Raw genomic sequence first — 24209 nt, forward strand, 5'->3', positions numbered from 1 at the left:
TGGCTCTATTGTGCTATTTGACGCAACCACAAGCCTCAGATATAAGGGAGCGCCTAGTGAATTTCAATGCCTCTGTTTTATTTGGTCATTTTTGACCATACCACTTCAGGTTGCAGAGGCTTTGGGGTGCCAAAACCTAAAAAATACCCCTAAAGGGACACCATTTAGAAAACTAGACCCCTCAAGGAATGTAACAAGGGGTGCGGTGAGCATCTGGACCCCACAGGTGCTTCACAGATTTTCAGAACAATGTGGTGTAAAAAAGGAAAAATTCTATTTTTTACACTATAATGTTGTTCTAGCCTTCAATTTTCATTTTTACAAGAGGATAAAAGAAAAAAAAAAAAAACACCAAACGTTTCGCGCAGTTTCTCCCGAGTACGTAAATACCCCACATGTGGACATAAAGTGCCAAGCGGGCGCAGGACAAGCCTCCAAAGGGAAGGAGCGCCAATTGGCTTTTGCAAGCTGGATTTTACGGGAATGGATTTCAAGGGCCATGTCGCATTTACAGAGCCCTCGTGCTACCAAGACACTGGAAACCCCCCACAAGTGACCCCATTCTGGAAAATACACCCCTCAAGGAATCTAACAAGGGGTGCAGTGAGCATATGGACCCCACTGGTGACGGGCACAAATGTGGAACAATGTGACGTGAAAGGGAAAATTTTCATTTTTTCACTTTCTCGGCACAAATGTGCCCGTCATCAAGGAGTCCATATCCTCACTGCACCCCTTGTTAGATTCCCTGAGGGGTGCAGTTTCCAGAATGGGGTCACTTGTGGGGGGTTTCCAGTGTCTTGGCAGCACGAGGGCTCTGTAAATGCGACATGGCGTTCATCATCCATTCTGGCCAAATCCAACCTCCAAAATCCAAATGGCGCTCCTTCCCTTCGGAGGCTTGCCCTGCGCCCACATGGCGCTTTATGTCCACATGTGGGGTATTAACAGACTCGGGGGGAAATTGTTCTACACATTTTGTGTGTTTTTTTCTCTTTTAACCCCTTGTGAAAATGAAAAATTTAAGGCTAAACCAACATTATAGTGTAAAAAATGTAATATTTCATTTTCACGCCATATTGTTCCACATTTGTGCCCGTCACCAGTGGGGTCCATATGCTCACTACACCCCTTGTTACATTCCATGAGGGGTGTAGTTTCCATAATGGGGTCACTTGTGGGGGCGGTCAACTGTCTTGGCAACACAGGGGCCTTTTAAATGCAACAAGGCCCTCGAAATCCATTCCAGCCTCCAAAAACCAAATGGCGCTCCTTCCCTTTGGAGGCTTACCCTGCACCCGCATGGCGCTTTATGTCCAAATGTGGGGTATTTCCGTACTCAGGGGAAATTGCGCTACACATTTAGTGTTTTTTTTTTATCTTTTAACTCCTTGTGAAAATGAAAAAAAATCAAGACAAGATCAATGATTGATGATGAATGTTGGCCTAGCCTTGATTTTTTTCCTTTTCCACAAGGGGTTAAAAAAGAAAGTGAACACAAAACGTGTAGGGTAATTTCCCCTGAGTACGAAAATACCCCACATGTGGGCATAATGTGCCATATGGGCACAGGGCAAGCCACCAAAGGGACAGAGCGCCATTTAGAGGCTGGAATGGAGGATGGAGGCCATGTCGCAATTACAAAGCTCCTGTGCTGCCAAGACAGTAGAAACCCCCCACAAGTGACCCCATTCTGGAAACTACACCCCATAAGGAATCCAACAAGGGGTACAGTGAGCATATGGACCCCACTGGTGACGGGCACTTATGTAGAACATGTGCCGAGAAAATATAAAATACCATTTTTTCATTTTCACGCCACAAATGTGCCCGTCACCAGGGGGCCATATCCCTGCTGCCCCCCTTGTTAGATTCCTTATGGGGTGTAGTTTCCATAATGGGGTCACTTGTGGTTTTTTTTTTCTGTCCCGGCAGCACAGAGGCTCTGTAATTGCATCATGGCATCCTCTAATGGGAATGGCGGCCATGCCAATTTAGCTGGGGAAAAGGGACAATTCTAATTTATTTGGGGGTATTAGGCCAATTATTAGTTTATAAGGTTGAAAATGACAGGTGTCCATCAAATTCAACCTGTGTTGATCTAGAGGAAGGCAAAAAATCCTTGTGAGGCAGACGACAGTAGCCTCATCACAGGGGAAAAATTCCTTCCCGACTCCATAATGGCGATCAGAATAATCCCCGGATCAATGTGACCCCTGAATTAGGAATAAGGGACAGAATTTAGAAAATGTGGAACCCCAATGACGTGTGGTACGCCTTGGAGCGATCCAGTATGCAAAGGCCGGGGAGATCATGACTGGTGTCACACGGGAAAATGGTGTCCTTCCTGATCCCCTTGTTATGCCACACTCTGCACTTCTTCTGGGGTCTCCTGTTTTCCAGTGTGGGGGACGTCACCTGGAAAATGTTGCCCTGGTGTGATATGGGGTCCTTCATATCCAGAAGCGCTGGGTCCGCTCCATGGCTGCTAAATATTAGGGCTCTATTATTACTTCTGATATTTTCGAATTGTGCCGCAAGCTACCGTAGCTCGGGCAGCGAGGGACCGGAAGAGGGGGTGCTGGTATAAAAGTTATCCCCGTACAGGTGGTAACCTTTATCCAGCAGTGGGAAGATCAGTTCCCGGACGATCTTCCCACTAACTCTGAGGACGGGAGGGGGGGAGTGGGTTCATCTGGGGGCATCTGGGGCTGGATTCGGGTGTCCCTTCCTTCATACACTGTAATGGAACCTGCACACTGCGGAATGGCGAAGGATAACCCTTTGTGCATTCCGCAGCTGGCACCCGCCGGCGGACTGATGGAGGCGCGTGTCTCCGCTCGTGTCACACGCCATTCTATGCACAGGCGGATTCCGCCCTCTGTCCAAAGAATGAACGTGTTCATACTTTGGATGGACAACGGAATCTGCCCGTGCATAGAATGGAGTCTATGACACGGGCGGAGACGCACGCCTGCATCAGTCCGCCGGCGGGTGCCAGCTGCAGAATGCACAAAGGGTTATCCTTCGCCATTCCGCAGTATGCACCTACCCTAAATCTGTAAGAGTACCCTAAGGTACTGTCACAGAGTTTGTAGAATTTCACGCCATACCGTCATCTCTTGATGGGACGGTACTGCGGAAAAGACGTGTCTGGGGGGCAGCGTACGCTACGCTACCCCCCAGACACGTCACTGGATGATGAGGATGAATGGAGGAAAGAACGAACCCCCCCATTTATCCTCACTGGCTGTTTCGGTGTCGGAGGCAATAATAACATAGGCGTCCGACGCCGAAAACACCCTGGGGGCCATCTTTATACGGGGACTAGTATATGGGGTATGTAAATGTTTATTGTAAAACTTTATTTCATGTAGTGTAGTGTAATGTAGTGTTTTTTAAGTTTTTTTAACAGTAAGAAAATAATATCCCTACGCCAAGAAAGGAGCTGCTGATAAATGCCGCACTTATGTGGCGGTAGGATATAGGGGGGAAAAAACGCTTCTACGCCAAAAAGGAGGTGTTGCTGATCAGCGGCGCACTAACGTGTGATGCTGATCAGTACTCAGCGGCGTTAGGGCGCAAAAAAAGAAAAAAAAAAAAATTGAAAAAAAAAACAAAAAAAAAAACAAAAAAACTTTTTAACCCAAAGCAACTGATCTCTAGGGGGCAGTAGAGAGAAGATTGCCGGAGATTGCCGAACCCGAAGACCCAAGTGTTTCCGAAGATTTCCGACGCTGGACGAACGATCCCGGAAGCGACGCGAAGGAGACGCGAGGACGGCGCGGACCGCAGATCTTCGCTCCGGACGGCCAGATCAGGTGAGTATGGTACACCTGCACCACACACACCTGTTCTGCACCTCTCAGCTACCTAGCTGAGGGGTGCAGAACTCGGCAATACTGTTTTTTTTACAGTATGATCGCCGTGATCACGGCGATCGTGGGGGTGGCATCGGCGCCATCTTTGTTGGGGACACTAATGGCGATTGGTGCTATCTTGGACAGCACCAATCGCCATTGCTTTCCGGGCCACCGGGTCACCGATGACCCGGAAAGCTGTTTTCAGCTGCTATATGCTGATCTGTATTGATCAGCATATAGCAGCGATCGTCGGCACGGGAGGGGTTAATCACCCCCCGTGCCGACGAGCAGAGATGGCCTGCTATACATTATAGCAGGCCATCTTCCCCGACCGCTGTGTGTGAACACACAGCGATCAGGGAAACATCGGGCGTATGTATACGCCCGTTTGCGTTAAAGCCCACCCTGCGGGGGCGTATACGTACGCCCGATGTCGTTAAGGGGTTAAAATACTCATAAACACATTAAAACATAAAGCATACAAATGCATAAGCCCCGGGGTCCTTATAGTGCAACAGATCAACACAGAGGTAACCTCACACCATTTCCCAGCCACTGAGGAAGAAACGAGCAGCTTCGAAACGCATCTGAAAAACCACCCTACATTTGCCTACACCCTTCAACAGTCACCTGAGCATACCCCTGTATCCATTCCTCATCTCTCTAAGTCTGGGAGGAGCTGGCTCAACAGTCACTTTGCCTACTGGACTACTGGCAGCAAGGCAATGCTTTGGCACAGACCAGGAACAAGGCTGGCAACGTCACTGTACTCACCGTGAGCAGACCAGGACGCCTATGACCCCAGAGAAGACACAGATCCTGTATGGGTGAGCAGTGCACATGCACCAAACTATCTGTGTATAGATCCTCCCCTGTGACAACAGGCAGTGATAGAGCCAGAGAGATCCAGTGCTTGCAGTACATCTCAGACAGAACGCCGGGGATCAATGGTATCTGTCATACTGGTCTAATAACCATACGCTCCACATAAGGAGATCATTCACCTTATAACTCAATCTACAAACATACTGGCTTTTAAATGTTAACAACTAAATTAAATCAGTTCAGTGACCAGGACTACTACCCTCATATGCCTGCTTTCACTGTGTGATATTATTGCAAGTCAGTAAGAGGATGATGGGAATCCCTATTGGTCTGAACCAAAAGACCAGTTCTACCACATTCATGCTGACCACACACTTAAAGCATTTCAGTATAATGACTATAAGGCTATTTTTTTATGATTATCTAGTTGTTTTATACACCTTTATGATTTCTTTATTGTTTTTATATGCTTTTGTACCTCTTTGTTGATCTATTGCACTATAAGGACCCCGGGGCTTATGCATTTGTATGTTTTATGCTTTTAATGTGCTCATCAGTATTTTACCCTGGAAAGGTCAGAAAGACACCTCAGGTTAAAGATTATCTTTCATTACATTTCATTACAATAAATTGAGATATATTATCAGATTTTGCTTTGAGGACTTGTATGTTTAGAAATTGAAGTCACTGTGTACATTGGATGGTGTTTCCCAGTTAACCTGAGCCAAATCAGATACAGGTGAGCTGCACCTTAGACCGTTACTGTGAAAATGTAATCAAAGTCGTTCTAAATGTATTTGTTTCTATATTTAAATGGCACAAATGGTGCCATGGCGCAACTGCGGAGATGTGCCGTTGCACACAATTGACATACCTTTGATATTATTATGGAAGTATGTTTTTTTTTTACCATTTAAAAAAGTCGCAGTTGGCCTCTCTCCCAGTCAATCATCCTGTGGAGCATGCTGATAGGTCAAGAGCGGTGACTAGACACGGACGGGGGCTCAGATGACTACCTCCCCGCCTCTGCCTGCTCTGCGCCATGATAATAAAGCCTCCAATTGGGCTGATTGGTTCCCTTTGAGTTCACCAGTAAAAGGTAAGCATGTATTTTAGGTTCATCCTGAAATTTCCCTCTTAAGCCAAATGTCCCTAACTTTATTAGTAATGTATATCTATGTATTTGCCTAAAAAGTAAACACCTGGAACATCTGCTCATCAGCCAGCTGCCTTCTAATGCTGGGTTTACACCCAATTCACCCAATCGTACAATTAACGATTTCTAAGTTACGATTTTTCTTTTATAACGATCAGCATTTAGATGGAACGATATATCGTACAGAAAATTTGTTTTCCGATCGTTTTGAGATCGCTTAAGTCTATTTCACACATAGGTAAAATCAGTGAACGACTGTTTACACGGAACGATCAGCGAATTTTTTTGCGAACGACGAACGACGATTTAAGAACAAGTTAAAAGATCAAAATGAACGATTTTTTGCTCGTCGTTCGATCGTTCGCTGCGTTTACACATACGATTATCGTTCGAATTCAATAGTTATCGTGCAAATTCGCACAATAATCGTTCCGTGTAAACCCAGCATAACTCAGTGCTGCTCTGTGCCACTTCTCCCTGGGTGCTAGGAAAAGCTAGATCCAGTCCTGGGAATCTCAGGATTGAACCTAGTTTTTCCCAACATCGGGAGAGGAGTAGCAGTGAAGTTAAAAGGCAGCCAGCTGATGAATGGATTGCAGGGATAGCAAAGTGCTTTGCTTCATTATTACTGTAAATTCGCTTTTATATATTGTAACCATAGCAAAGTTTTGTAGTAATTTGCAAGAATATTGCAAAATTATTATTTTTTAAATGGAGCATTATACATTTTAAGCCAAAAACGTGCATGAAAATGATTTAAAATAAAGTATATATAAATTATGTATATTTACAAGAAATGTCATTTACAATTCAACAAAATTTTAAAGTTGAAAAACAAGAAAAAATACTTTAGTCAAAGTACATAAAAGAAATGTTCAAAAGCCATGAACACTGATTTTGTTACACCTTAAAAAACGTATGCATTAAGAAGTCCTAAGATTGTCTCTCTGTAGCTATAGAGAAGCAGGTTATAGATGTGAGTCAAGAGCCCTGACATAACATGACAGTCTGAGTGCTTATGATGCTTTTCTCCCTGGATCCAGCAGAAAGCATTGACATTCCATTAACAAATAACCTTGTCTTGGCAAGTTGATAGGATGCTGGATTAGGGCAGTCACGTCCTACTCCACGTGGATACAACGCTCACAACCTGTTTCGTGCACAGTTTACCCTGTGAACATGATCCGAGTGACATTTCACAAATTCCTGGATAAATGTTGCTACACTCAACCAGCAAAGGAAGGCTGTGTCATGTACAGATCAATAATAGCACTGTGTTTTATCAGCTTCAATATACAAGGAGTACACAGTCTGGCAAAAGCCATGACCCTAGAGAATTTGACATATATAAATGAAATGACCTATAAAATATGTCTAGTGCACATAGCTGTGCTGAAAAATCATAAGCTGCTGGATAATGGCCTAAGATTCTTACCAATATTTACACGATTTATACAATAAATCATAATATAAATCCCCAAAATGTACACAGCTAACTTCAATAACACTTTTACAGAAAAAGAAAAAAAATGTCCATAATAAGTCCAGTGCCCATACCTTTTATACAGAAAACTGAATAGTAGGATTTGTACTGAGGTTCTATAGTATCTATGCACAGTCTTTTTTTATTCTATATTTGTTTTGTACATATAATGATATATCTTTATGTTTTTATTATAATTCTCTAAACCAGCGGTGGGGAACCGGCCCCTGAGACCTCCCGATGTGGCCCGTGGCTCCCCTGTGACCTGGGCCGCTCTGGTGGGGCAGGAGCCGGCATACGCAGCATCTTCCTGTATCGGCTGCCGTCCCCTTCCCCCCAGAGCGGCGCACGTCTTCCTTCTCCTGCGGGCCGTGCGGGGGGGTTGAGAGGTGGTAACTAGGCTACCAGGGACATCACTGGGGGGGGTTAACTAGGCTACCAGGGACATGACTGGAGGGGGTTAACTAGGCTACTAGGGACATCACTAGGGGGGAGGGGTTAACTAGACTACCAGGGACATGACTGTGGTAGCTATCTAGGCCTACCAAAGGCATCACTTGGGGGGATAACTAGACTACAAGGGGCATGACTTGGGGGTTAACTAGACTACAAGGGGCATCACTGGGGGTTAACTACAATATCAGGGGCACTAGGGGAACAATACTTTGCCTTGCCCCGGGTGCTGCAAACCCACGCTACTAACTGCCACACACAGTCCTTAGACAATGAGTTAAAATAATGTATCCCCTATCCACAGGTCTGCTGTTAAGACCCCTTCATTATCTTAAGAACAGCCACCAGTCCTTAGACAATGAATAAAAATTGTGGGGGGTGCTGGTCCCAGTAGTTGGTCCCCTGCAATCTGACACTTATGCCCTATGCTTTAAACAGAGGATAAATTGTTTTAATTTTGAACACACCCCTTTAGGCTGCACTTGCCAGTCCCCCCCCCCTCCAAAAAAAAAGAAAAAAAGACAAACCAGGGTTGACCCCCTTAATAGCCTAATCTTGATGAGTTAGTGAAATTTTGGTCATATGGTGGAAACTACACAACATAAGGCAGTTAGTTTTAATGTTATGACAAAAGACAAGCGAATCTTGAGCATGCTCGGGTTCATGCAAATCCAAGCATGCAGCATTTGATTACCAGTGGCTGCAGAAGTTGGATGCAGCGCTAGGTAGCCATATCTGTATCCATGTTTTCCAGGACTCCTTCGGGCAGCATCCAACTTCTTGAGCGTCCTTGAGATTCGCTCATCTCTAGTTATGACTAATCAGTATATGGATGAATAAAGTTTCTGTTTTTCCTTTCTGAAATCATTTTTGGAATGCTGCCATCTTCTGTTTCATATACAGTACTGTGCAAAAGTCTGGGACAGGTGTGGGAAATGCAGGTCTCTCCAAAGAAAACGTCTCGAAGCAGACTGGGGTTATAGGATATGCTATACAAACTCTTTTAAAGAGGGCAGGGTTGTATTGACCACTAGGCACCCATGGTCCGGTGCCATGGTCCTAGGTGCCTAGGAAATATTTTTTTTTTGTTTTTATTGTTTTAGTCTCATACCTCCTGTTCTGACTTGCCAGTAAGTCTGGTGTCTTTTCGAGAGGGGGGGGGGGGGGGGAGTATTGGTCAGGTCTGGTATAGCAGTGTTACCCAGTGACAGTTTATGTTTTAAGTAGTTAAAAATCATGAAAAACACGATTCAGTCAATGTTTCTACATGTAGAGAAATGCATGTGGCCGAAACCACCCTCGTCAAGATAGGGCGCCTTCAAGTTTAGCGCCTACGGCAGCAGCAGCTGTTGATACGGCCCTGAAAGAGGGACAAATAAATGTGCAATGCTGAGGGCTGTTAGCCAAGGAAACTTGGTGAACTAGATCAAGGACACAGCATTCTTACATCATTTTCAAATCAGATGTCCAGCAGTGCCACCCAGGTACACCAAACAAGCCAAAAGGGGTTTGTGCCCAAAAAGCCATACTCTTGACCTGGAAACAAGGAAAGTAAGGCTGCATTCCCGCGTTCTGTGATCCTGACGGATCACGGACGTGGAATGCATGTACCGGAGTCCCCCCGCGGCCGGACAGCATTTGTAAATAGATGCTGGGAGTGGGGGAGACTGTATTCATATGTGCCGCGCTGTAGTAACAGCACCGCTCGGCTGATTCATTACAGCGCGGTGCTTATGAATAACGTCATAAAGGGGAGGGAATTCCCTCCCAGGCTGGGGGGGGGGTTGGCCCGCCTTCAGTGCCTTAGCCCAGGCTCGGTACCCATGGATAGAACGGCGCCGTACACGGGAATTGGGCCGTGGTTCAAAAAATGGACTGCGGCACCGGCTTCCCCATGACTGCGCCGTTGTATCCGTGGGTCATATTAAAGAGGATGTACCTGATGGTACATTCTCTTTAAGCGGTGGAAATGTGAGTGCAGCGCTTAATGGTGTCCTAAATGCAAACTACAGGCAGATCCATCATGTACCATCTGAAAGGGATCTGATCTGGCTTTAAAAATAATTTTACAGTAGGAGTCATGGAAGTCATAATATGGCCCCCACAGAGCCCTGATCTCAACATTATCAAGCCTGTGAGGGTGCATGAAGAGACAGACGGATGTGAGCAAGCCTACACCCACAGACAAGCTGTGGTTACTTTTCTAGGATGTTTGGGAAAATGTCCTTGCCAAGTTCCTTTACAAGCGGTGCAAGTTTACATAGAAAAACCAATGCTGTTTTGTAGACAAAGGGTGATCACACCAAATATTGATTGGATGTAGATTTCTATTCTGTTTATCCACTTTGCATTTTGTTCATTAGTAAAATAAACTATTAACACTTCTATTTTTTTTAAACATTGTTTAGTAGCAGTTTCACTTCTCACTTACACACACCAGTATTATACATACAGCTGTGAACAGAGTGGGAATGTTATAAAGACGGTATAGTGATTAAATCTAACAGATACCAATAAAAACAAATACTCAAATAATAATGAAGATTGTTAGATTTGTTATAACAAAATTATCTATATCGTAAAAATCAAAGTCTGTCTGTCTGTCTGTCCTTAATAGACTTCTAAACGCCTGAACCGTTTGACCCCAAATTTGGCACACAGATACATTGGGTGCCCGGGCAGGTTAGAGCGAAGGTCCCGTCTTCGCCAGATGTTCAGGAGGGGAGGGGGAGGGGGAGGGGAAAGAGCGCCCCATAGAAATGAATGGGAAAATCTTCTCACTGCACACACAGGTGATATAATTAGCTGCAGCAGACACGGCAGTTGGGGCCTTAGCAACAAATAGGATTACTGCTTTCACAGGGAGCTGGAAACTGAATGGTTGCTAGGGAAGCTGCCTCACAACATCCACAGTAATAACTGGTAGACCCCCTACTCCAACTATACAGTACATGTATATACAGGGCACTACAGGTATACAGGACCCCCACTCCACCTATACAGTACACGTATAAAGGACCCCCTACTCCATCTATACAGTACATGTATACAGGACCCCCTACTCCATCTATACAGTACATGTATACAGGGCCCCCTACTCCCTCTATACAGTACATGTATACAGGACCCCCTACTCCATCTATACAGTACATGTATACAGGACCCCCTAATCCCTCTATACAGTACATGTATACAGGGCCCCCTACTCCATCTATACAGTACATGTATACAGGGCCTCCTACTCCATCTATACAGTACATGTATACAGGGCCCCCTACTCCATCTATACAGTACATGTATACAGGACCCCCTACTCCATCTATACAGTACATGTATATACAGGACCCCCTACTCCATCTATACAGTACATGTATATACAGGACCCCCTATTCCATCTATACAGTACATGTATACAGGACCCCCTAATCCATCTATACAGTCCATGTATACAGAGCAGTATTACCAGCTCCTGCTGCCCTAAGCACTAAACCTGAAGACGCCCCATCCTCACTCACCAATAAGCATCAGGATTGATAGGTAACAGCTCCACACGTCACATTTAACACCGCCTTACTGTGACTGGATAACACTGTCATAACACACCTGACCAATACCACCATACTGTGACTGGATAACACCACCATACCAGACCTGACCAATACCACCACACTGTGACTGGATAACACTGTCATAACACACCTGACCAATACCAACATACTGTGACTGGAAAACACTGCCATACCAGACTTGACCAATACCGCCATACCGTGACTGGATAACACCGCCATACCAGACCTGACCAATACCGCCACACAGTGACTGGAGAACACCGCCATACCAGACCTGACCAATTCTGCCATACTGTGACTGGATAACACCGCCACACCAGGCCTGACCAATACCGCCTTACTGTGACTGGATAACACTGTCATACCACACCTGACCAATACCGCCATACTGTGACTGGATAACATTGTCATACCAGACTTGATCAATACCGCCATACTGTGACTGGATAACACTGCCAGACCTGACCAATACTGCCATACTGTGACTGGATAACACCGCCATACCAGACCTGACCAATACCGACACACTGTGACTGAATAACACTGCCATACCAGACCTGACCAATACCGACACACTGTGACTGAATAACACTGCCATACCAGATCTGACCAATACCGACACACTCTGAATGAATAACACTGCCATACCAGACCTGACCGATACCGCCATACTGTGACTAGGTAACACTGCCATACCAGACCTGACCAATACCGCCATACTGTGACTGGATAACACCACTATACCAGGCCTGACCAATACCGCCACACTGTGACTGGAGAACACCGCCATACCAGACCTGACCAATACTGCCATACTGTGACTGGATAACACCACCATACCAGACCTGACCAAATACCAACACACTGTGACTGAATAACGGCTGAGTTGGTTTTCACTCCCGAGATGAGTTTGTCTCAGATGTGGAGGCGCTGCAGTCAGCGGGGGACACGAGCAACACCACAAGTGTACACTGGAGAAACGTGGACAGGTAAGTATAGGCTCTTTATTGTTTTCTACATAAAAGCAGCAAGATGTCTAACACTGGGTAACACCTTTAAAGTAGAACACAATAAAGAATGTATACTTACTGCCCCCGTATCACCACTGGCCTTCTCTAGTCCCCACTCCTGTAACATCATGACCCCGGCTCAGGATTGCCTGCGGGACACCACTGCAGTCACTGACTGGCTGAGTGGGTATTTTCCCTCCGATTGTGATGTAGCAGGTAGCTTGGAGAAATCAGAGTCCGGCGGGTGTCAGAAAGGTAGTGACCCAGGGCCGTGGGGGGACGTTTAAGTATACATTCTTTAGTTCCCCCCTGCCTGTATCCGATTTTCAGTTGTGACCGGAGTTCTTTAATTTTTGTCCCATAAAGAGAGTTTACAGAGCCCTTAGGGTTGTCTTAAAGTGTTCCTGTCATTTAATTCTGCTCAGCTAATCACTGTCCTCTGCGCTGCCCCACTTCAGTTAGTGATAGGCTAAGCAAGCAATCACTGGTCAGATAACCCTTTAAAGTTTTTCTTTTTAATTTATTTCAAAAATTTCAATAGTTATCAAAGCTTCTGGATGAGGGCTCAAAAAGGACATTTATTTACATAATTATACTTTTTTTTTTAATTTGGGGAAGAAAGGTTTCAAAAATATTCTAGACATTCTGTAGAATATAATATCTGCAGAGGCAAGTCTATTTCCATTTTATTTAAATTCAGCACTTTGCATGTTAAATCTTTTGGCTCCTCTCAAAGTCATACGGTTCAACGTTCTTGAGTAGACCAATTACACCAACAGAAATCCAAGACAAAGTATGGCAGGCAGAGTAAAGCAAGAGATTAAGTGGTAAAGAAAGCCAGGGGATAGAGCTGATCAAGTGAAGCCTGTTCTGAATTCTTACACCTTACCAAACGCATCATTAGGTTGATTTGCAGATAGTCTATAAAAAGTTTCCCACATAGCTGTTAACCATTCCTGGAAACTGAAAGCATATTAAAACATGCATCATATTTTACCAGGTATCAAAATATATACAAACAGGTAAAACAGGATAGACAGAGGGACACATTTTGCAAGCAAAACATCACATTCTAGAGAGCCCAACTACATAACCACATCTTTACTTAGTAAATAGAAAATCCATGCACCCAAGTGCTGAAAAGTGATTTTGAGCCACAGTGATTTTACAGAGTTACATAGTTAAGAAGGTTGGCCTTCATCAAGTTTAACCTACAGTATAGCCCTAATGTGTTGATCCAGAGGAAGGCAAAAAAGAACTCCCATGACTCAGACTATCACATGTAAGAGTCTTTTTTGAGAACGTCAAAAGACCCCATATTTGAGAAGTCCACACTTCCTGTGACAAATTTCAGTTCCACTATGTATTATTTATACTGGTCACAACAACTTTCCCATGCAATTTTGAGTGGTCATCTCAAAAGGTTTACTGCAATTCTGCTCAATTCAAAAATCATGTGTGGCTCGCTACAGCTACTGTACATTCCCCTCCTCATCACTACAAGTACAAAGACAGATATATATATATATATATATATATATATATATATATATATATATATATATATATATATATATATATATATATATATATATCTCAGGTGCACACAAATGCATTTGTTTTTCCATCCAATTTTTCAACAAAAAATGCAGTGTGATAGGAGTTATAGTTTATAGGAGGTGATGACCACAGATCAACCACTCCTCCTCTCTGCTGAGTAACCTAAGCGCATGTCACAGAGCTTGCCAAGAAAACACTCTCATACAAGTCAACGAGTCAGTTCCAGACTGCTGTTTTCTGTGGTATATGTCACTGCTGTAAATCATCTGCATAAACGCTGTTAACAGCAATTCAGGCAAGTTTTAAATCAGAAAATAAATAGTTTAAAGAGGAATGCTTTTATGTTTTAATTCCATAAAAATATGGATAATATACTGCCTTTAACGCCTTCACGACCATAAGTTTATAATACATGGACATCTAGGTCAACTCCTCACTTTGTAAAAGCCATGATGCTTTTATTTTTTCACCTATGTAGCTGGTTGGGGGCAGATTTCTTTGATTACTTTTTTTTTTTTTTCCGGATATACATTTTAAACAAAAAGCTGCAGAAGCAATCTTGTTGTTTTTCTTCCTTTTTTTGCAACAGTTATATCATCTATACAGACCTTTGATTTTTGGACATAAAACTAGTATTATAGACAGACGCAACTGCTGAGCCATTGCTGTCCAAGCATAAAAAACTGCAGTTTGTATCACCATCCTTCTTAAACAGTCAGCTCCCTTCAGATACATCAATTGAGAGGAATATTCTAAAATCTAAAACAAAAGAATCATCAGCTGCTCTGTGTAAGAAAATACTGTGTTCTTGTCACCTTCTTCAGTATAAGGATTTATTTAAGTGACAAGCTAAATAACTGTGTGCCAGTTACTTCAGCTAGTATTAATATCTTCTCCACAGAGGAGTCTAATACACAGCAAAACAACCTCATTTTATACTTTAATGTAGTTGCTAAACAGATTAACAAACTTATAGTTCAATATAAAAAATGTAAACAAATATAAAATATATTATTGGCACTAAAATATGGATTGTGCATGTTGTTCCCCATTTCAGAGGTTTACTGTTGTTGCATAGATCTCAAAATTAAAATAATTATTAGTTGGACTTTATAACCTGATGCCTTGTGTAAAAACAGAATAATTTGCTTTGTTAATACCTATAATAGATTGGGTACCAGGTTGAGTAAACTACAAAATCTATGTTAAAACTTGTAGAATATTTATAAATGTACCATCTACATGTGATACTATCCTATGGGATTTTTATAGGATTAAAAAGAACAAACTAGAAAAACATCTGTCTCTGTCTATAGTATTCTAGCTTCTGCCAACAATACAATCTTTTGGGGATCATTCAGAGATGTGGATATGAAAGATGCATATGTTGATACAAAAAAAAACTGAAGTTAAAGTGCACCATGTGCCATAGATTATTGAGAAAACAAATAAAGTACATACAAATGCAAATGATAAAAATGTTACTAGAAGTAAAAGAAATATTTGGTCAATGACAAATGGTAAAGATAGGTATAGGTATAGATATATGCCCCTCTAAGCTCTGAATAGAACTTTCCACACTGTGTGTCAGTTTAAAAATGTCACTAAGGCAGTTGAAGAGGGGTTGGGGAAACCATACATACCTTCTTCACTGCACTACCTGGTTGGTGGTAAGTGCAAGATGTGCCTGTCAGCCAATCAGCAGCTGCAGCAGTGTCCTGTCTCAGTCGCCGATTGGTTTACGGCATGTCTTATGCGGACTGTTGACACAATTTTTAGGTAGGCTTCTTGACCATAAGCCTAGACTTAGATGCCTGTGAGAACCAAATAAGAGTTCCCCTTGGTGGAGGGGCCAGTGCTGGGGAGGGAGAAACACAGACACGCAAATTTGTGTTATATGGAGTCTCTCTCTAAGTAGTTCCAGAAAGCTCAGTTTATTTATAAGAAAACTTTCCTAGGGCGGCATGGACAACCCAGGGGTTGACTTCAGACTGCTCATGGATCGCCCTTAAAGACTAGAGTCCAATCACACTTCATTAGTATAATTAACTTATTTTAGGAAAAACACTACATTGCAAATGATTTCATACATCACGTGGTGTTTAGCTAGACAGGTAAATAATCAAACCCATGACAATTCCTTTACGAAGTTCCTGGAATGTTTTGCATTTTTTTGCATGGTTTAACCCTTAAATATATAAAAGCTTTATGTGCATCCCAAAGCACTCACAAATATCCAATTCACCTTATCATAGGTAGCGGCAGAGTACAGTAGATACCCGCACTGTTCTGGGGCTTGCAATTTATCTCTTTTGGGATGTATGTATAGACTCTATTATGTGAAGTCTAAATTGCAATAGACTCTTAACCATGGAGGAAGTGTGATGTGGCAGGAAGTAAGAATGTAAGTATGGCTACCTCCCCCATTTGCCTTTGTAACATTTTTTAAAACAGAGTGGGAAATACCTTTAACCCCTTAATGACAAAGCTGAGTAGGTCTGTAAAACCAATTTTTCAAATTTGACCTCTCTCAATTTATATGGCAATTTATGCTTGAACTTATCCCATTGACTTTTTCTTTCTGAAATATTGTACCTTGTTAGTGGTAAATTTTGATCGATTATATTGAGCATTTGATTGAGGAAAACCCAATTTTGATAAAAATTGAACAAATGTGCATTTTTCTAAACTTTAATTTTTTTGTTTGTAAGAAAGAAAGTCATGACACATAAACCAGTTAAAGGGGTACTTTGGAGAAAAAAAAATGTTTTTAAATCAACTAGTATCAGAAAGTTATACAGGTTAGTCTCTGGGTTCCAAGGTGACAGTCACTCTAGAGGCACTTCAAGACCAGGGGCTGCAATATTTGTGGATCATAAGTGCCCAAAACATTTTTAAGCTGCTCGAGTTTCGGATAGTGCTCCTACTGTTCATATTGTAGATCATCAGGATTTGGATTCTTAATTGTTAAGAAAGTTCACTAACAGTGACTCCAGTGACTCCATGCCAACGTTCCTTATAAAAGCAGATAGCATAACAAGTTATGGCGGCATGATCTCGTACAATCCTCGTACGTTGTTGTGAGCCTAATCTGGTATCCACAGAGGGAGATTCTTTGAAAAATCAAAGGTGGAATCTGATTGGTAGCTAGGGGCAACTAAGACAATTCTACTTTACACCATGTTTGATAAATCTTCCCCATAGTCCCATCTTCACCGAGTGTCACGTGTCATGCAATTGAGGAGACCAGCATAGGCAAACCTGGACAACGGCCCAGAATCCCGGGAGGACTGAAGGGGATGCGGACATGGAGGAGCATGCAGGGTGACATAAGGCGCCCCTCAATATCTTGGAAATTGTTATCTTGGACAAAAACATGTAAAAACTGTGTTTTTGTCTTGTCATCCCCAAGTCATATCAGTGGTCACTTTTTTGTGGTGCCATATTTTGACAGCCATAACCGCTTTAAATTTTTTGCCATTTTTTGCTTGTTTTTTTGCAGTAGTTTTTATCGGTACCACCCTTGCTTTTGATCACTGCTGTTCTGCTTTTTTTTGGAGGCAAGGTAATAAAAAAAAAAGGTATTACGGCATTTTTTTTTTTTTTTTCATTTCTTAAATGTCATTTACTGTGGGATAAATAACATTGTAGTTCTACCCCCCCACCCCTACACACACACACACACTTTTTCTGGACTAATATAGGACTTAACTGGAAAAGGAGGATTTTTTTTTTCACATTCACTTTTTGTTAGCTTCTTACATAACTTGGCATTCCAATCATTAGTCAATCAGATTAGCTGTTATTGCTGGGCAAATGTGTATACGTGGTATATTATACATGGTCATTCAAATGTATTACATGAATTGGCTAGTTCAGCCACAGCGTAAGTTGCTGTTACCCTTTATGCACCGGCTCATAAAGGAAGGTCATGAGAGGGATAAGCCATATGTGAAATCCATATGTTTTAAAATGGGAATTGCACGAGAAAATTACCGTATTTTTCGCTTTACAAGACACACTTTTTAGCAAAAAAATATCTTGCTAAAAAGTGCCTGCGTCTTATATACAGGAGACAGGGCAGCCCGACACAGTCAGACCACCCTGACACCTTCCCTCATGGTCCGGAAGGCTGCAGTCCTCTCCCTTCTCCTGTCGGTACTGATCAGTGAGATCAGTGCCCGGCAGGAGAGAAATCGGGAGGGGATATACACGGCAACCTGCTGGAGGACAAGAGTCCGTGGAGCCTCAGTTACGATTCTCAAAACACGGGATAACCAGATATTTCTAGCCTGTTGCCAACGGGGTGCCTCCATGATGGGGAGAGCACCACACCACCCTGATAAATAACCCCTTAAGTCCCACTCGGTTGCGAGTATTGGAACATAGACAGGGAAACAACAGGGTGGCCCCTTTTGTCAATGTCTAACTCAAGGTGCGAGTATTGTGATCATGACAAGGGCTTGCAAAGGCAGGCCTCCACCCACAGACAGCCGTTTTGGGGTATTTGCCCCTCGCCAGTGTGGGGTAGGATTCTGGCTAGTTGGGGCAATGAAAAATCAACCAACAAAACACAGTAATCACTGAACTCAGAGAAGCCAGTGAAGACGGGCTCTGCTTTCCCATTCTATCCTTATGGAGGGGGGAGGGGCCGAGGGAAATGAGGGAGCAGGAAGAGGTGACATGAAGGTCAGCTGTTTGTAGACTGTCTGGGCACCTAAAACGCAGGATTCTGGGGTCAGAAAGGTCAGTGCTTATCTATGAACTCACTGAGAGAAGATTGCAGGGTGTTGTGCTGTGCAGGACTGCTCCGTGCTCAGTCACTCCTAACAGCCCCTCCCCTCTCCATAGCCAGATAATGTAGACAGAAATCCTGCTTCATTTGATGTGAGGGGGGAGGCTGGGAGATTGCTTTTTCAGTACAGAGGGAAACTCTTTTAGTAAATAAAACCTATTACAGAGTTTCTTAAAATAGCTTGTACTATAGATATTTAATGTTTTAAAAGAAAATGACCCTGAAATGACAGTTACACTTTAAGTCTAATTTTCATACAGAGAAGCTCCAATTGGGTCCTTAACGTTATTATATAACTTCCATGTTTAATATTTTATTTTTATATTTTCATCTGTGATATAATCAGTTGTCCCTGAGCTGGTGGGTGAAGACGAACTGCTATAATGCTGTGAATGAGGAACGAGAGCTTTCAGCAGTGTATGTGTGTGCTTCTCTGCAGCAAACTACTATTCCCTAGAACAGTGATTTTCAACCAGTGTGCCGCGACACATGGTCGGGTGTGCCGCGGGGAAAGTTCCCCAAACTATGGTGCCCCTGTGAAACAGGAGAAAACAATGGGAGAGAGAAACCTGGGGATGGGGGAGAAACAGGGGAGAGAAGCAGGGGGGAGAGAAACATGGGGATGGGGGAGAGAAATAGCGGAGAGAAGCAGGAAGGAGAGAAGTTTGGTGGAGAGAAGCAGGGGGGAGAGAAGTATGGTGGAGAGAAGCATGGGGGAGAGAAGCACAGGAGAGAAGCAGGGGGGAGAAGTATGGTGGAGAGAAGCATGGGGGAGAAAAGCATGGGGGAGAAGTATGGTGGAGAGAAGCAGGGGGGAGAAGCATGGGGGAGAGAAGCACAGGAGAGAAGCAGGGGGGAGAAGTATGGTGGAGAGAAGCACAGGAGAGAAGTAGGGGGGAGAAGTATGGTGGAGAGAAGCACAGGAGAGAAGCAGGGGGGAGAAGTATGGTGGAGAGAAGCACAGGAGAGAAGTAGGGGGGAGAAGTATGGTGGAGAGAAGCACAGGAGAGAAGCACAGGGGGGAGAAGAAAACAGAGTGAGTATAAATACATTTAGAATCTATATTATTAACTATATGTATAATATGTACTGTTTTAGTGTCATTTTGTGCCATTTTGGTTGGTGGTGTGCCCTGGGATTTTTTAAGTATAAAAAGTGTGCCGCGGCTCAAAAAAGGTTGAAAATCACTGCCCTAGAAGACTATGGGCAGCATGTAACCTTGATCTTCAGTGAACTGATCTGTCTCAAAATGAAGTTTTAGCATCTTTTCAGAGTGGAAGATAAATTAAGGGGAAAAGGAAAGAAGCCTGATAAGTGGCAAGAGGCTTTATTTATTTTACGATACACTATTAGGTTTCGTGCTTATATTACTAAATCATACAAGGTTTATTGAAACAATAGTGACCATTTAAATGGTTTACTTACACTGATGAGCGAGCATGCTCGTCCAAGCTTGGTACACGTTCGAGTATTAAGGTACTCGAAAGTACTCGACGCTCGGACAAGCTTCTTGCGATACTCGAGAAAATGGCATCATCCTTTTCCTGTAAGTTTGGGCGCAATTTCTCAGCCAATCAACATGCAGGAGACTCTTTGGTACATCGTGCGATGACGTGGGACCCATACATGTCGAAAACAGCAATTGGTTGGCCAGATCAGAGGACCCGGGCATATAAGAATCGGGGCCAGCGGTGCTCGCCTCACATGCATGCTGGAAGCGATTAGGGACAGAGCTGCCGATTTTCAGGTAGAGCGTTAGGGAGGGAATTAGCGTTCCTGTAGGCAGGCATACTAGAGAAAGAACCCAACAGCCCTTGTAAGGGCTTAAAATCTTTATTTTTTTTTTGAGGACTCCAGACTGCTGGCTGGGACTTGCAGTACAGCTACCAAGATCTTAGCTGCACACTGTGGCAATCAACCAATGGCAAAAAGGGGACAGCAGGTGGTGCATACACACCCCAAAGAAGCCCTATTACTATTAAGTCAGTACTATTTTTTTTTTTTTTGTGGCTGGTGCTGCTGCTGTTGTTGTTGTACATTGTATTGCTTTGATTTGTAGTAAAGCTGCATAGACTCTCACTTTTCATTGTCCTGTGTGAGGTGGCATACATAACGCACCACTTACACACAGACTAAACGACAACCTCCAAAAACTAGTGTGACCAGTATCTTTTGTCATCTGCAGCCAGTCTGCAGGGTTGCTTCCTTTTTAAGTGCAGCCTTATCTAACCTCAATGCTCATTGGCCTGTGTAAGAGGTGGCATACCTCTTTGCAATATTCAAAACTCCAAAACAAATCCAGGAAAAATAGACACTCACATTACTAATAATAATTATATATATATATATATATATATATATATATATATATATATATATATATATAGTGAAGAATACTTAATGCTGACACAAATAACACAAATGATAATCTACAAAAAAGCGGCATAAGAAAAACCCTCATTAAGACCATTAGGGCCAAGACTTGACAGGCGAAAGATCCATCTCGCTTCCTCACGAAGTAATTGCATGTCCAAATCACCTTTACGGGGTCCTAATTTTAGCTGACAGATGCCCCAGACTCTTAGGTGACTAAAATTACCATTATGAAAAGCATATACAGTACATGTCTTGACAAAGGTGTATCCTGAGATGTCCTAATGGAACTCAAATGTTTAGACAACCGTCTTCGTAGTTCCTGGATGATCTTGCCAATGTAAAGTTTATTACAGCCACATTTTATGGCATATATTACTCCTTTGGAGCTGCAGTTAATAAACTGCCTGATAGTATAAATCGTACCATCCACTGGGTTTACAAAATCATTAGTCTTAGACATGTATTGGCAAAACACGCAATGCCCACAGGCAAAGGAGCCTACCAATGCGGGATTGTTACCGATGCGTTCAATTGACAGGTGACTATGAACTAGCAGATCCCTGAGATTTTTGCCTCTACGGTAAGTAATATTAGGCCTCTGACCCACTACTTCTTTAATATCTTCATACAATGTTAAGATCCTCCAATGTCTCTGGAGGATTCTTTTGACCTCCAAAGCATCAGCATCGTACGTGCCGATGCATCTTATAACCTTGCTGGTCTCTTGCCTCCCTGTTGTGTTTGCCAGCAGGACCGTCCGGTCACTTGAACAGGCTCTATGGTAAGCTTTTTTAAGGGACTTCTTGGGATAACTCTGGGTGGTAAAATGTGTATATTAGTTCTGACATTCTCTCTGAAAGTCCTGTTCATTGGAACAATTCCGTTTTGCACGGAAATATTGGCCTGATCGTATGCCACTCTTTAATGGAGTGGGGTGCCAGCTTGTCCAATGTAGTAAGTTATTTGTTGCTGTGGGTTTGCGGAATATGTCTGTCTGAACGGTGAAGTTATCATCAATACTAATGGTGATGTCCAGGAAGTTTATGGATTTTTTTATGTATCTCATGGGTAAAATGCATACCCAAATCATTATGGTTAAAATGCATAAAATGGGGGGAGATTTATCAAAGATGGTGTAAAGTAAAACTGTCTCAGTTGCCCCTAGCAACCAATCAGATTCCACCTGTCATTTTCCAAAGAGTCTGTGAGGAATGGAAAGTGGAATCTAATTGGTTGCTAGGGGCAACTGAGCCAGTTTCACTTTACACCATGTTTGATAAATCTGCCCCATGGTGCGTATGTCAGAAAGCAATGCAATTTGTGCATGGTGTATGCTTCTGTATGGCACCCTATGTGAAAATTTGGGGCACAGTGCAATGAGTAACAAAAAAATTTTATTAAAGCAGTCTGCCTGGTTGCAGATTCACTTTAAAAAACATTTCCACCTAAATCAAAAAAATACCTGTTTGCTTTGAAAACATAATATAATTTTTTTAAGGTTAGTTTAAAAATCAGTTTTTATTCATTTAAATGTTCATAAGGAATAACTTTGTCCCAGCAACAAATTTCTAGACATTTTGGGCATTTTGTTCACATGGGCAGAAGACATGCTGTTTGTTTTCGATACGGAAAACATGCTAACTTCTGCATCCAAAACAGCAGCTGCCCAAAACTGCAGTTTATGGGTTGAACAGTAGTAACATGTCAAGTCTTTGAAGCCAATGGGAGCCTTAGTGCATAACCCCCACCCCTGCTGCCCAAGAACATACATAAAGACAAATTTGAGAGTAGGCATAAAAAAAAAAACTAATGGCAGAAATACTAAAAATCCAGAGGAAATTATTCCTTATATCTTACTGGACCTGGAAGCCTTCTGGGTCAGTTGCCGACACCCCCTTCCCCCAATATTTTATTCCTTTAACATTTCTATTCTGCATTTGCTTCTTGCCACTGTAATACATGCTGATTTGGCATCTACCGTAATAGAAGACATTGCACCATAGTGAGTAATCGGTAGTGCTACTGTTACTTATCAAAGTGCAGACTCAGCGCACCATCAACAGAAACAACAGCTGCCCACCAAATAGCATTTGCCTCCGGAGAAAATCCATTCTCCTGACTACAACAGGGGAGACGAGTGTCTGTGGCCAGATGGAAACTCACAGAAAGATTCTTAAAAAAGATTGTTCATAGTAATACATAAGGCGCTATTACAGCATACAGTATTACATTAAAGCACTGGGGTCAATAATCTACTCGTTTGTTTGACAGGAATAAAGTGCATGTTACATTAATATTCTTCAGCCTGCCAGAGGCATAGAAATCCAGAACCGAACATAAAACACACAATATTGATGTGCTTGGTGTCTTATTTAAGCACAGTAATTATTTCAGTAATAATCTTCCTGTTACATGCTAAGCAAAGTACATTCCTTACCTTTGCCATCTGCTTGCTGATTTGAAGTCTTTGGTGTGCCAGCTGCAGATCAGACGCTAGTTTTATTTTATCTTTTTTCAACTCATTCATAGAAGCGATTGCTGCCTGTTTCCCTTTCTGTAATACTGATACTTGGTGTTGTAAAGATGCAACTCTTCCCAGCAATGATGTCAGCGATGGGCCAAAGCAACTTTTGTGCCTCTTTTCTTTTCGTACTAAAACACGAAATCAAACAATATGACTATTGCATGCACATTTAAACACAGTTTTTTTCCGTTATTGTGGTGTAGTGGTTTATAATGGTGTCTGAAATGTAGCCAGGCATTGTTACTATAATGAGAATGATTTGTGCAGCATCAAATATTTCTGGCACCCAAGTAAGGTGGACTGAAATGACATGAGCGACCAATGACTTCACTGTTCTGGTCAGCGGGGAGTCAGAAGCTTGGAGTCAGGTAATGCAGAGGGCTTTCAAGGAGATGCAATGAGTGCAGCGTAAACAATTAGGACACAAATGCTTTAAAGATGGGAAAGAATCAGGGTCCATTTACACAGAAATATTATCTGACAGATTATCTGCCAAAGATTTGAAGACAAAGCCAGAAATGGATTTGAAAAGAGGAGAAATCTCAGGCTTTCCTTTATCACCTGATCTCTGTTTAGAGTCTGTTTCTGGCTTTGG

General features: G+C 42.7%; 1 protein-coding gene across 6 annotated transcripts in view; it reads right to left on the reverse strand.

Moving 5' to 3' along the window:
• CNTLN (centlein) overlaps window positions 1-24209 on the reverse strand; it is a 254478-nt gene that overhangs the window by 63928 nt on the left and 166341 nt on the right. For all 6 annotated transcript variants that reach the window (XM_069962065.1, XM_069962062.1, XM_069962064.1 and 3 more), the window contains one exon: window positions 23528-23742. In XM_069962065.1, the coding sequence (XP_069818166.1) occupies window positions 23528-23742 (215 nt within the window). The remainder of the gene's footprint in view (window positions 1-23527; window positions 23743-24209) is intronic.

This window comes from Dendropsophus ebraccatus, chromosome 3 (genome assembly GCF_027789765.1).
Source record: "Dendropsophus ebraccatus isolate aDenEbr1 chromosome 3, aDenEbr1.pat, whole genome shotgun sequence".
NCBI classification, from domain to species: Eukaryota; Metazoa; Chordata; class Amphibia; order Anura; family Hylidae; genus Dendropsophus; species Dendropsophus ebraccatus.